Source organism: Bidens hawaiensis, unplaced genomic scaffold (genome assembly GCF_021521415.1).
Source record: "Bidens hawaiensis isolate Kalapana, Puna unplaced genomic scaffold, B.hawaiensis_p1.1 tig00011151_1, whole genome shotgun sequence".
Classification (NCBI taxonomy): domain Eukaryota; kingdom Viridiplantae; phylum Streptophyta; class Magnoliopsida; order Asterales; family Asteraceae; genus Bidens; species Bidens hawaiensis.
Genome location: NW_027491863.1, coordinates 517,507 through 530,748, shown reverse-complemented (window position 1 = coordinate 530,748; position 13,242 = coordinate 517,507). Strand labels below are relative to the sequence as shown.

The 13,242-nt window shown below is 33.6% G+C and overlaps 1 protein-coding gene across 2 annotated transcripts; it reads right to left on the bottom strand.

Annotated features, from left to right (window-relative positions):
• LOC143537194 (uncharacterized) lies at window positions 1-4,296 on the bottom strand. 2 transcript variants are annotated; one of them, XM_077031016.1, is made up of 10 exons: window positions 3,903-4,296; window positions 3,763-3,816; window positions 2,674-2,790; window positions 2,038-2,487; window positions 1,515-1,927; window positions 1,338-1,437; window positions 1,185-1,244; window positions 733-822; window positions 467-586; window positions 1-377 (listed from the first exon to the last, which is right to left on the bottom strand). In XM_077031016.1, exons 1-10 carry the CDS (start codon window positions 4,188-4,190, stop codon window positions 69-71), a joined length of 2,001 nt encoding a protein of 666 aa, XP_076887131.1. In that variant the 5' UTR covers window positions 4,191-4,296; the 3' UTR covers window positions 1-68. The 2 variants fall into 2 exon arrangements, with proteins under 2 accessions (XP_076887131.1, XP_076887132.1); XM_077031017.1 differs by lacking the exon at window positions 1,185-1,244.
• Between the last annotated feature and the right edge of the window lie 8,946 nt (window positions 4,297-13,242).

Sequence of the window (13,242 nt, the reverse complement as noted above, 5' to 3'; positions counted from 1 at the left end):
ATCATGTCTTATTATACATTTATTTATTATTTATATACACAAAAATATACAAAGGAATTTGTGATAGCCTACATTGGCAACAAATATTGAAACTCAAATTCATATGGTAGTTTCTCTACAATAGATGAAACCTTTGCATTACTGACTCCTCTAAAGCACTCCACCATTGATTTCCTTAATGAACCAGAAGTAGGCAATTCTTGGCACAACCATTCCACCAATCTTTCCAAATCTTGAGCAAAATCATGCATGTTTCTAAGCAAAAGTTCCGGTAGCCCGATTTTCTTTGCACTTGTTACAACTATTGAAGCTTGTAGGTACTCTAGCTTTGCTCTTTCTAATTCATTCACAACCCCATCACTAGTATACACTCTTATCTTTTTCCAAAAATGTTAATTAGGATACAATTACTAGAAAATAATCAAACATAATGAACAATGTAAGCTTTTAATAAAGGTTCATTTACCGCGGGAGAAGAGCGTGTGCCACAACATAGCGCGAACGTGACATTTGGGTCTGTTGAGTCGAGTCCATGAAGTTTGCGAAATATTGCATCTTTGTCATCTCTTTCTGGCTTACCATAGTTCTAATCGAAAAACGATAAATTGTTAAAATACCAATTCAAATTTATATGATGTGGACTTATAATGTATCAACTTTAGCATGTAGATTTTAGCATAACTTTGTTATAACTATATAGAGAGTTTGTAACCAAAGATTAAGCGTGTTTACCTTGTCTATCATCGAGGCTTCACGCTTTCTCAATATGATGTGTTCTATAGCTTGTGCATTTATTGTGTGGCCTCCTATCTTTAGGGTTGCCTGGTTCACATTCAAATTTTGAGTCGTTTGAAAATGTTTAGAGAGGCAGATTGTTTCCTAGCTGTTTGAAACAATTATCGCCCAAAAAAAAGTTTAACGAAAGTTCTGAGCACTTTTTTTTAAAAGGGAACGATTTTAGTTAGAGTTCTAACATGTGAGAATATGCTAACACTCATTTTTTGTATGTGATTTCTGAAAGGCACACAAGTATTAAAGTTAGTGAGTTTTAGTGAAATAAAACTCTTTTAGGTATAATACTTCTTTGTTGTTTAAACCCAGAAAAATATATAACGCTCCTGCTTCCGGTCCGGAAGACAGTAACTTTACTTGTTACTCAATAATTCATAAGAATAATGACCAACCTTGTTCATTAGTGTATGTAGTTTGTCAGGACTCGAAGGAACTCCATACTGAAGAAAACCCTGAAATTAATTTCAAGAATTTAATTTAACACAGTCAAAATGGAGGCCTTAAAACATTATTTAGATGATGAAATGAGAAGTGGATGAACTTACTTGCATGACACAAGCATTGTACATGTTGATCCAGAATGCCAGCTTCTGTTGTGAAGTCAAAAACATCAAATCCACCTTTTGCAACCCATTCATGTAAGCCCTTTTAAGTACAACATTATTAATACACCTTGTAACTCACCAATGTATGGGTCATGTGGCTAAAATATTGTAAAGTACCTCAACTTTTGTAGCAAAGGAATGTAACTTGAACTTGAAATGCATTTAGGGTCCAAAGAAGTAGATGTAAACCTAACCAAGTTCTTGTAGCATCCAATGTCTCTAGGAATTGAATCTTCTTGGTTGAAGATCCCATAAGGGTCTTGCTGCCTAGACTCCTTTTGAAGCAACAAGCTTGCCTTTGAGTTCAAGCATGGTTCAGCCCTAAAGCTTAGCGAAAAGTTGGCTGATCGTGAAACCGGTCCTGATTTCTCTAGCTCTATTGTTCTAGACATTCTTAGGAGCCTTGTGAAAATGAAGATCAAACATTTCATAATGTTTTCGGAAAGCTTGTTTGGTGACCAATTCGCAATGTTCTCTTCTTCGGATTGGCTTGACGCCGGATCCGAAGAGTGTGCTACATTGCGTTCTCTCTAAAAATAGACAGAAAGCAATAGTTAATAGTTTTACAGGATATCAGTGATACTCAATTGTTTAGTATTTATGTACTTTTAAATTATATTGAATATAATAGCATACATACCTTAGGAGTAGTAACATGTCTTGTATCTCTTGCAGGTGAGGGTGGTTTTAGAATACCACTTCTTCTCGGGGTTCGGCCACGAACCCCGAGATCCCCACTGTTATCACGGTTTTCTTTTTGTTCAATAAACGTGACATTTTTAGTTCTTGATTTCTCTTGTGAAATGGAGTCTCTAAGATTATAATCACCCTTTATAGCTTTACTAATGAAATGTAATGCCTTGGTTTCAAACGATAATTTGTCACCGTATCCTCTATCTTTTGGTAACGGTAGCGGTGTCTTTGGAGCTAACAATCCATCGGGAATTTGACGAAATTGCCCTTGTTTCATTTTAGATTCCCTTGTAGCTTCTTTCTCTTTGTCTAAGTCGGATTGTAGATGACTGATTTGGCTTTCTAGTCTTGTTATTTCATTCTCAACCATGGCTAGTTCCGTCAATAACTCCTTCATCTAAATTGTATATCAAACGGTTTGATTTCAACACGTGTATTATTAATCAAATATATATAGAAATACAATATGAATAACTACTAACCAAATAACTTCTAATTATGGTAAAGACGGTCACAATAAGCTCTGACTAATATATTTTATCTTAGAGAGTTAGAATCCGCACTAAAATGAAAAAAAAAATACCTTTGGAGGAAGGGATTTGGGGATATGAAGAGCAGACTGGTCTTGTTGTTGATATGTACGTTTAAGAAGCTCCCCGACTTTTTCTTCGTGATCTAGCATCTTTTGAAGAGTCGATACCTAGGTTATTAGCACCCGTCAATGGATCGAAATGGTTAGTTACCCAAAATCCATCATATCATGTGGATTTATTTCTTGAAAACATGCAAATATTGAGATCAATGGGGGATGGTGAGCCATGACTTATGCATGCATGGCAAGAAGTTTTTAATGATTGACAATATGTATGTAGATTGTGTCAGGAAACATATAACATGCAACTATGAGTACTAGGTACCTTTATCGTGCCCACAACTTTGCTAAGCTATATATATGCATATGTAGAACTCAAATTGACTAATGCAAAACAAGCTATTTCATGACATTTGATTATCGAGTACATCTTATGAAAACGAGGAGAATTTTGAAAAAGAACCAAAAATAAAAATAATAAAAAAAGCTCTCTAGTCGTCCCCATCCTCTCTCAAGCCGCCAGATTTCTTAATTTGTAAATGGAGGTATCTCATGCGTTTGACCCGAATTCATAGATTTAGTTCTCACCAAACCCAAATAGCCCTTAAACAGGTTATAACACCTTAAAAATTAAACATTAATCCCACCAAAGATTTGATATGCAAATCTTATAAAATATGGCTTGGATATACTAAAAATTAATATTATTTTTAAAAAAAATATATTGTTTATAATTAAGAAACAATTTTACAACTTTTACTCTTAATTGTCATTACAAAAATAACTAATAACACCTTATAAATCATTAAACTTTTATTTGAAAAAATTAGGAAAAATAAAAGAAAAGAAAGAAAGTTACCAATGGTATATCTCCAGCAACCCCATACGTATATTCCACGTCATAAAAAAAAACTAACGGAGTACGTTATTTTTCATTTAGTATGAGATTGTTTGAAAAAATACTTTCAAACTGGACTATCTGTCTGCGAACATTTCTTGAGTTGGGATTAATCCCAACTAATAGATGAAAGTTGTGATTATTAAAATCCAGTTACACTAATAGAAGTAGTAAAATAGTACCTCTCTTTCTAATTCTTCTTTCTTCTGGTGTCCACTATTCAGTTTCTTGGTCTTCTGGAAACAAGAAATACATAGTATTATTAATTTATTATAACACAATCATGAAATGATCAAAAACATGAAATGATAACAATACTTACACTAACGGCGGTGTCGGTGGCGGCGGAGGCAGTGGGAACGTGAGTTGTCATATTCCACATGACTAGAAAAGAAGTACGTGAATATAGATAATAGTATGGTGGAAGGTTTGTGAATTGAAAGTAATTAATATGGGTTAAGTTGATGATGAAATAATAAGCAATGTTGTTGGTGGTGTTGCTTTGATCGGAAGGGTGTTTGGTGGGTGGTGTTGACGGTGGACGGTGGTTGTGAATGTTGACGTTTGGATTTAGAGGTAAATTATTATTAGGATGAAAAAGAGGTTTCATAATGAAAGAATCATGAGAAAGAGAAAGATAGCTTATTCATGTAATGTTTCTAATTCTAGTGTTAAGTCATGATTTGGACACTTGCAACATAATGAACCCTACATCAAATTAAATAAAGATTGAAGTTGTTTCATTTTTCTAAAAAAAAAAAATCATTTTATTTTTTCTAATCCACTACAAGAAATCTTGTCTGAACCGACCACTCTTTATCAACGACATATGTCGTCGGGATATAAGGGCTTTACCGACAACGTGCTGTCGGATAGGCTTCTTCAAGTTGTTGAGTTTGACTTTTGACCAACTTGTGCCAATGACATGTCGTTGCTAAAGTTACAAAATTGTTTTAATGAATATTTGTTTTTCATAAACCGTAGCGATGACATGTCATCGGTAAATTTTTTTTATCTTTTAAAATGATTTTTTTTTATTTTTTTAGAAAATTTTGATGAATCTTTTGTCGATCACGCGTCATCGCTGTAGACTGGATTTTGACGACAAGATTTATACAGGCGCCAATTTTTGGTTGTTGCGACCAGATTATAGCAACGAACCTTTACCGACTAAATGACTAACAAACTAGCGACGACACGTGATCGGCAAAGTGTCGATAAAAACGTTTTTCATTGTTATTTATATTATTATTAGTTTTTATCCCCCGTATTACGGGGGTTGTTTTATATTGTTTGTTCTAATATTTATTTATTTTTTTAATTTATATTTTTTTATTGTATGAAAGTTAATAATATACTTATGGTTTGATGATAAATTGTTTCACAAATAAATGAGATGTTATAATCCTGTTTAAAAGCTATATGGTTTTGATGAGACTCAAGACGGTTTGATGAGACCCAAGACCCGTTTATTTTTTTTACTATCAAATTGGTTTTTTAATTTAAATAATATATATATTTTTTTAAAAATAAATAAGATATTATTTTTTTATCATATCATATTTTATAGAATTTTTACATAAATAATCTGGTGAGAATAATTTTTAACTTAATGAGATATTATAACCCGTTTAAAGAATATCTGGGTTTGGTAAGATCCATACCCATGAATTCAGGTCAAATGCATGAGAAGTCTCCATTTAAAAATCAAGCAAATCTGGTGACTCCAAAAAAAGGGGGAGCGACCACATCGCAACACGTAGGATTTTTATATCTTCGTTTATATATATTATAGATTATAAGTCATTATGATATTTTTAACTGTTAACGAATTCTTCAAATGGATTACTGGCTAAATTCACAGTTCGAGATATACTCGTATTTTGATCTGGAAAAAACTCTCACCTAAGGCCACCGCCCGTGAACACTCGCCCGAAGGCATAACAGTGCGGTGAAATAAAACCAGTTCAGTTATAGGATCCAAAACCGTCTACTCGCCTAGACTCACATCATCACCCTGATGTCTCTGAAACTAAATGTTAGGGGTATGAATCGAACCTGGGTCACATGAAACACCAAGCCTCTCCACAATTTCTTTATAAAAATATTTACAAATGCATTTTTAATAATAATGATCATTAGTTTTCTACCAAAGCAATATATAGGCTTTTTTAAGATTACGTGGGAGTGGAGTATCATATCTTTATTTGGTGGGTTTTTTAATCGAAAGTGGTATTTGGCGTAGGTTTCACTCGTAAGCATTGGCCATTGGAGGCTATTGAGGTTAGTTCCTTAGTGGGTAGTCAAAACAATTGTGTGATAGTTGTTCGTTTTTACCATGGACGAGTAACAAAATTTGGTAGGTCTCATTAACTCTCACGTACTCACCCTTTTATAGGAAAATTGTTATGTTGTTAATTTAAACTTATAGCTACTTAAAAAACTAAAGAAATTAAATTGAGCAAATAAATGAATTTGAGTACGTAAATAATTGTAAATAGTTTGTAACTGTCATCATCACTCTGATGAGGTGGTCAGAAGGTTTTTCATATGCATGCTCTGAAATATGGGGCAGTACCATTGTAAGGGGGATTCGAACTCGGGTAATGAGGATGACATGTATTATGACCATTTGAGAGAGACACGTTGTTATTGTGAGAAATGTACTTATAAAAAATTAAGTAAATAACCTACTAATCAACTACATGAATTTGTGATAACTCATAGTTAGTTTATTAAATAAGAATCTTAAACTGTTTTTTCCACGCGTATTCCACACTCCCATTGATTCACACACAAGTATGATAATTGGGTTATTCATCTCTCATAGTTCTTTCTTAATTATTGAGATGAACTCATCCTCGACTTCTTGGATTTGATTTCACATTCTCATCTATTTTAAATGTTGTTGGTCTTTAAGTGGCATCCATATATCATGAGAACACCATTGATGACATTAGCTTATGTGTCATAATTTAATTATCGTCTTGTCTTCATGACTCTCCATTATGCTAACATGTTTACTCACTTCAAATATTATGGCTTCAACACTTATGTCTTGATATAACACATCATCATCTTGAGATTTGTTGGTTTCAATATCATTTATTTCCTTTAGTTCATTACTCTCCTTCATGTTAACATTTTTTTATATTTCCTCACCCCCAACATTAAGGGCTTCAACATCTATAGCTTGATACATGGTCGATAATCACGACTAGTTCTACCTGTTGGGTTCCAGTGGTGATCAGTCAACGGTTTAACAATTAAACCCGGTTTTAATTATAAAGGTTTCATAATTATTAATCACATTAATAACAGAATACGCAGCGGAATACAAAACGAGTAATCACCAATATTAGGAACCGTACAGGATCCGGTTACATACAATACGAGTACGATACGAAACAACCAAAGAAACATAAATCTAAACCGACAATATTTAAGTTTACCTAGGTTAATGAATAACCGGTTGAGACACCGAGAGTTAACAAGCGGCGCTAGGTGACGAAACGAACAACGGGGCGGCGTCGGTGCGCTACGGCAGCGGCTAGCGAGGTTCGGGACAGCAACGAACCGTGGCAGCAGGTGGCGCGTGACTCCTGCGGTGATGGCCGATGACGAGTTTGGCAGCGGCGGTGACCGGAGATGAGCTTGCGGCACCGTACGGCACTTGTGTGCTTGCTGCCGTCAAAACCAACAAAGGTGTGTTTGGTTATTTTTCTTTTTACGGCTCCAACAGTTTGCATGCATACATGTTAGGTTATTATATATTATATATATAACATATTGATAGTCTTAATTATCAATAATAAAACTTAACCTAACCCCAAAGCCCAACTCGTTTAAAAGCCCGTTAAATATCGTCAATACCGGTTAACTAATTTAAGCGGATTTTTCGCTCGTTACCCAAGGTGTAACTCTTACGGGTCATAACCCGGTCGGTCGCGTTGACTTAAGCGGACCGGTCCATATATCCAATAGTCTCCCACTTGGACGGATTCGGTTAAGTTTCTCAACGCTGACAACCAGCGGTGCTCTAGCTACATATGGCTGCCCCCAACAGGTTATGACATTTTAAATTCATTAACCTAAAGATCTTGGAAAACACTATTGCAAGATAATGAAAATATAGTAATCATTGTTATCTATCATTTCCGTATAAAACACCAATTGAACAATGAGACATGGATCATATCAATCTCATATGGCGTTCAATCATTATCGTTTTCGTTCTCGAGTCAAAGTGGTCCAATCAAACACACAGTAAGTTTGAGTGAGGCCTCACACTTTACCAGTTTGAATCAACGAAGGTGCCAAGATGTCTAACTATTACATATCATGTAAGAGTACAGAATCCCATCTTGATTATATACAACTCCCACTGAACTTCAGAATATTCCCAACCAATGCCTTTATGACTGGCAGTTACGCGACAGCGGTTGACACTGGTCAAAGAATACCTTTAGTAAACGAAAGTTCTAATATGTATCTCAGGTCTAAGGATACTAAATGAGCATACCAATATCAAATGCATCCATATATCCAACACTACCAATGCCTCCGTTATGAATGAGGATGTTGAAAACACCATAGTAATCACCTTTGTAATTTATGTGGATGTTTACGCCAAGTGACGCTACTTATGTTCATGACATGTGGTTCTTCACTAATAGTGTTGAGGTTATGGATCCTAGATCTCTATCACAAGAATACGAAGATTGATTTATGATTTTATTTTAACAATTTGTTACATCCATATACTAATGAGCTCTAATGCAACATGTCATAAACTGAAAAACCAGATAAAGTTTGATAATAAACATTTAATATGCGAGAAAACACAAATAAAAGTGTCTAAGAAAAATATGATATTATTAAATTGAATCCCGACACTAATATATATAAAGCTCCATCCATATTATGAGGAAACTTTAAATATTGTATGATTATGTCAATTTAAAATTGTTAGCTAATTAAAAAGTTAATAAATGAAATTAAGTAAATATCAAACCAAATTAAGCATAAATAAAAAATACTATTCATTAGTCGCATGAATTTTGTATTATTATTTTTGGAACTTGGAACGATGACTTTGTTGTGTATTAGCTCAACGTAATCCTCAAATTTGAAGAGTTTTGTTGTCTCACTCTAGTCAAACTATGTTGTCATAACCGAGTCCACCTTGGCTTCAGAGTTTGGCTTGAGCATTCCCCTAAGAAGCGATACAACTGACTGCCACTTGACAGTCGTTGTGTCATCACAAACGCATAACTCCCTAATGTAACATATGATGTGATAAAAATCCAGGTGAGCTTGGAATTGAAATTGATAACCTCGTAAGATATTACTCAAATCCTTAAGAATTGATGTCAACTTATCAGATTTGCATATTAAATGAAAACAAATAAATAAAAAATCTTCAAAATCAATTTAAAATTTGTTAATTGTTTCTACATATAATCACATCCTTTTCAATACCCCACCAACCTGTATAGAAAATAGAAATCGTAATTAGATTATGCGTGAGGTTATCACCTTATTACATATAATAAACTTCGTTACTACGGTCTACATCGTCAACCAACTTCGGCTACTAATTATCCTTTCCTTCAAGAATAAAATTCTTAATATTTGTTAATTTTAATTGATATGCATTTGGAGTTTGAAAAATCTTTTTAACTAATATTTAAAACTTTATTTTAATAAACCAGTTGAATTTTTAATTAGCACCGTATATACCATATCTTATTAAAATAATAAACACGTGTTGGTCAAACTAAGTTTTTTTTTTCGAACGGTGACTTTCACAGTTAAGCTAACACCGCGCGACAACATATCGACGTATAAAAAATTGGGAAAATACCTAAAAAGTCTTTTGTAGGAGAGAGAACTTCAAAATAGTCCAAAACTTGTTTAAATTACAATTTAGTCCAACCAAATTCATCTCCATTGATGCATTTGGAATCTTGCCGATAGATTTCGTTAACCAATGAGATACTGACACGTGTAAAGGTCACCACATTTTTATGTTTAAATCTGTCTGTGTCGTAAATTTTTAATCCAAATTCATCTCCTCAAAAACCATGGTTTTCCACTTAAATGTATCTGACCCGCGAGTTTTCACAAGTTATCGAATCTCGCGTTTTATTGAAATTTATCTCCTCAGATGCATTTTCAGTGAATTTAATCTCCTCCGATGATTTTCAAAAATGTTTTAAAAATTCCATTATTTCTCTCTTAACATAGATTTCACTCCCGATGTTATCTTTTGATTCATAACATTGATTTTTCACTTACATGATCTTGAAGATTCTAGTTCAAATCCCATAAATGGATTTCAACAAAAAAGGATGTGATTAATATTAAATGAAGTTTGAAGGTTTGTGAAGATGAAAGGGATGGGAAGAGAAGAAGAAAAGGCGGGCGGGGTAGTCCCGAGAAACATAAAAAGCGGGATGTGCAGGCCGATGGATTTTCTCAATATTACAAGGGATCCGATAGTTTTTAATTATAAGCTATCGGTTTTTTTTCAAACTTTTTTGAAAGTTGTCCGAGGAGATTAGATTCACTGGAAATGCATCGAGGAGATGAATTTCTATAAAACGCAAATTTCATCTTTTTTTGAAAACTCACGGACCAGGTAAATTTCAGTGGAAAACCATGGTTTTTGAGGAGATGAATTTGGATTAAAAATTTACGGCCGACGCATATTTCAACTTAAAAATGTGGTTACCTTTACACGTGTCACTACCTCATTGGTTAACGAAATCTAGCGGCACGATTTCAAATGCATCGAAGGAGATGAATTTGGTTGGACTAAAATTATAATTTAAACAAGTTTTAAACTATTTTGAAGTTTTCAATCCTCCAAATGACTATTTTAAAAATTTTCCCTAAACAGAATGATAGGTGAGTGCAATCAATGGGTTGGTTGGGTCACGACTCACAAGGTCGTAGTTAGGAATGTTTAGAACTTCTCATTCAAGATAGGATATCAATTTAATAAATTATGAATATCCAAACATCTGAAAATACAAAACATAACATGAGTAGCACTGTTTGGTAAGAAAAAACGACCGCTTTAGATACTCACATTTACAAGGCCCAAATTTTCTAGGGCATTGGTATGCAACGAGACTAAACTGGATTGTGGTGGCTTGCATTGGCATATTCTTCTCGTATCTTAAGTTTTTCAATTGTAGCATGGGTATAGCAACATAGGAAGATTTGGATCTTTCGACTTCTAAGAATCTAAGTGATGTTATAGCATGGCTTGGCTATATTAGATCTCGTCGAGGAACACAAACAAATTGATGGTGGAAGCTATTGTTATGTCGACATGTTGGGTATCCTGGTGGCATCTAAACTGGATTGTTTTTTTACGATAATGATATATCGAGAGAAACTATGTTTGGTTCTATTGTTAAAATATCCTATTCGTGGGTTGTAAATATGAATCATGAGATTAACATCAATTGGGCAGTTTGGTTACAAAACCCAATCACGTCTCTAAAAATTTATTGGTTTTCTTACTAGATTCTTGCAAGTCGGTTTTATGGAATTTAGTATTTACTGGTTTTAAAAGTCTAAAATTGATTGGTTATAGACTATCAGGCATACATGCGCTATGTGCATATATAATGGTATCTAAATCTTGTTAGTTAATCTTCTTTCTTCAAAATTGTTAATTACAACCGATCCACCTTACTAAAATTTACACCATAAAAGGAGAAAACTACACTTGTTCACAATACGTTGAAATCAACCAAGTCATTCAAACCGAAGCAAGTCCGCCATTAGGTCGATTTAAGATCCAAACAGTTCAATTCGATTTGACGGTTCGGAACCTGAAACCATACAATTAGTTTTGGAACCGGAAACCAACCGTGCAAATAAAACCAACATTTAACATCTGTTCCAATCATCGCGGCATTGCAACTCAAACCAGCCCGACCAACCCTGCCGGTTCAAGTTCTCGGTTTCTAAAACCACAGTTAGCAATCTCACCCTATAATTTTCGTCAAAACCGTACCACGAACAAATCCAAATTAAAAAGTAAAACAAATCCAAATTAAAAAGTAAAATAAAAATACAAAAAAGCGGTACCCATTTTGAGGAATTGGGTAAGAATTAAAAGAAAGACACTATTGGGAAAGCGACCCGGGTGGCCGGATTTGGATTCCATTCCATTCCATTCCACCCAAAAACACAAACACGTTGTTCATATTTTCATGATTCCATTCCATTCCGTTTCTAAAGCTTAAAACCCACTTTCCATTCCGATCTGCAATAAAATATCTGCTGCTTCTACAATCAAGGTAATAGCTAATTAATAATAAATTCTTTCTTACAAATGCATCTAATCCACAATCAAATCAACCTTATTATTATTATTATAATTGTGTTAGATTCACGTTAGGTCATTTAACTATTGGTAATTGTTTGATAATTATTTTCCGATCGAATTAGTAGTGAGCTTATGTGTTGTAAGTTGCACACATGCATATCGATCGTTAATCGTTATTCAATTGAATCAGTTTGTTTGTATGTTTAGGGTTATGTAACTTATATGCTTTGATTTTGATGAATTATTAGGTTATTTATTTATAATGTAGGATAAAATCTAGGGAAGAATGATTAATGAATGCTTATTCTTATTCATTTCTAGGTTTACTTTCCCTTTTTAGCGGTATATAATAAGTTTATTCGGTCTGGTTCGGGTCGGGTTATATAAATAGGGGTTGGATCAAATACAATATAAATTAACGTGCTAACTGTGCGAGTCAAGTAGTGTAATTATAGTGTAGTGTAATTACATATTGACACTACTTGTAAATATAATTACATTACTTGATTCACACAGTTAGCATGTTAATTTAATTTGTACGTTAACTTTCCCCTATTTAAATAAAGACAATCAAACTAGATTTCGTATAGTTAACAAAAGTATGTCAAACGTTATTACAAATTTATTATGAAAATACAATATATATGTAAAATGTAAATCTGTTCTCTACTGTTTTTTTTTTTTGAAATCTAACCATTTTTTTGGACACTAGGCCTAATTCCTTGAAAGTTAAAACATTGAACATTGGGCCTAATTATTGAAAATTTATAAATTTCTAATTTGGTTTTTCTCTAGGGGTCGGTTTCAAATCGCATGAGGGGTGATCGCAAAATTTTAGAGGGGGCGATCGGGATTTTAGCAAGCATATAAAACTAATTTTTTTTACGGAGGGTGATCGGGATTTTAGCCAGATTCATACTTCATACATGATGCTGATTGAAATATGCGCTTGGATAATCGCACTCCTAAGTCCTAAATATAGTTGTCATGATTAATAAGATATAAAATTAATCTTAAAATCATTATAATAAGGTTCTCTATATACTTTGCTAAAATATCTCGAGAGTAGATTCGAATAAAGATCTTCCCTTTTAAAAAAGAACAATTAGAAGAAAGTGGATTTATTGTTTAAATAAACCCAGAAAGCTCATTAGTCCAAGTTTAACCACATAATAAGTCCATTATCATGATCTTTATAGGGACCACTAGTGGATAATATTATTTTCTCTCTTTACAGCCTTATGCTTTGATAAAGTGATCTCATATTTGCAGCGAGCCGAATATGAGTTATTAAGCAATCAGATATAGCAAA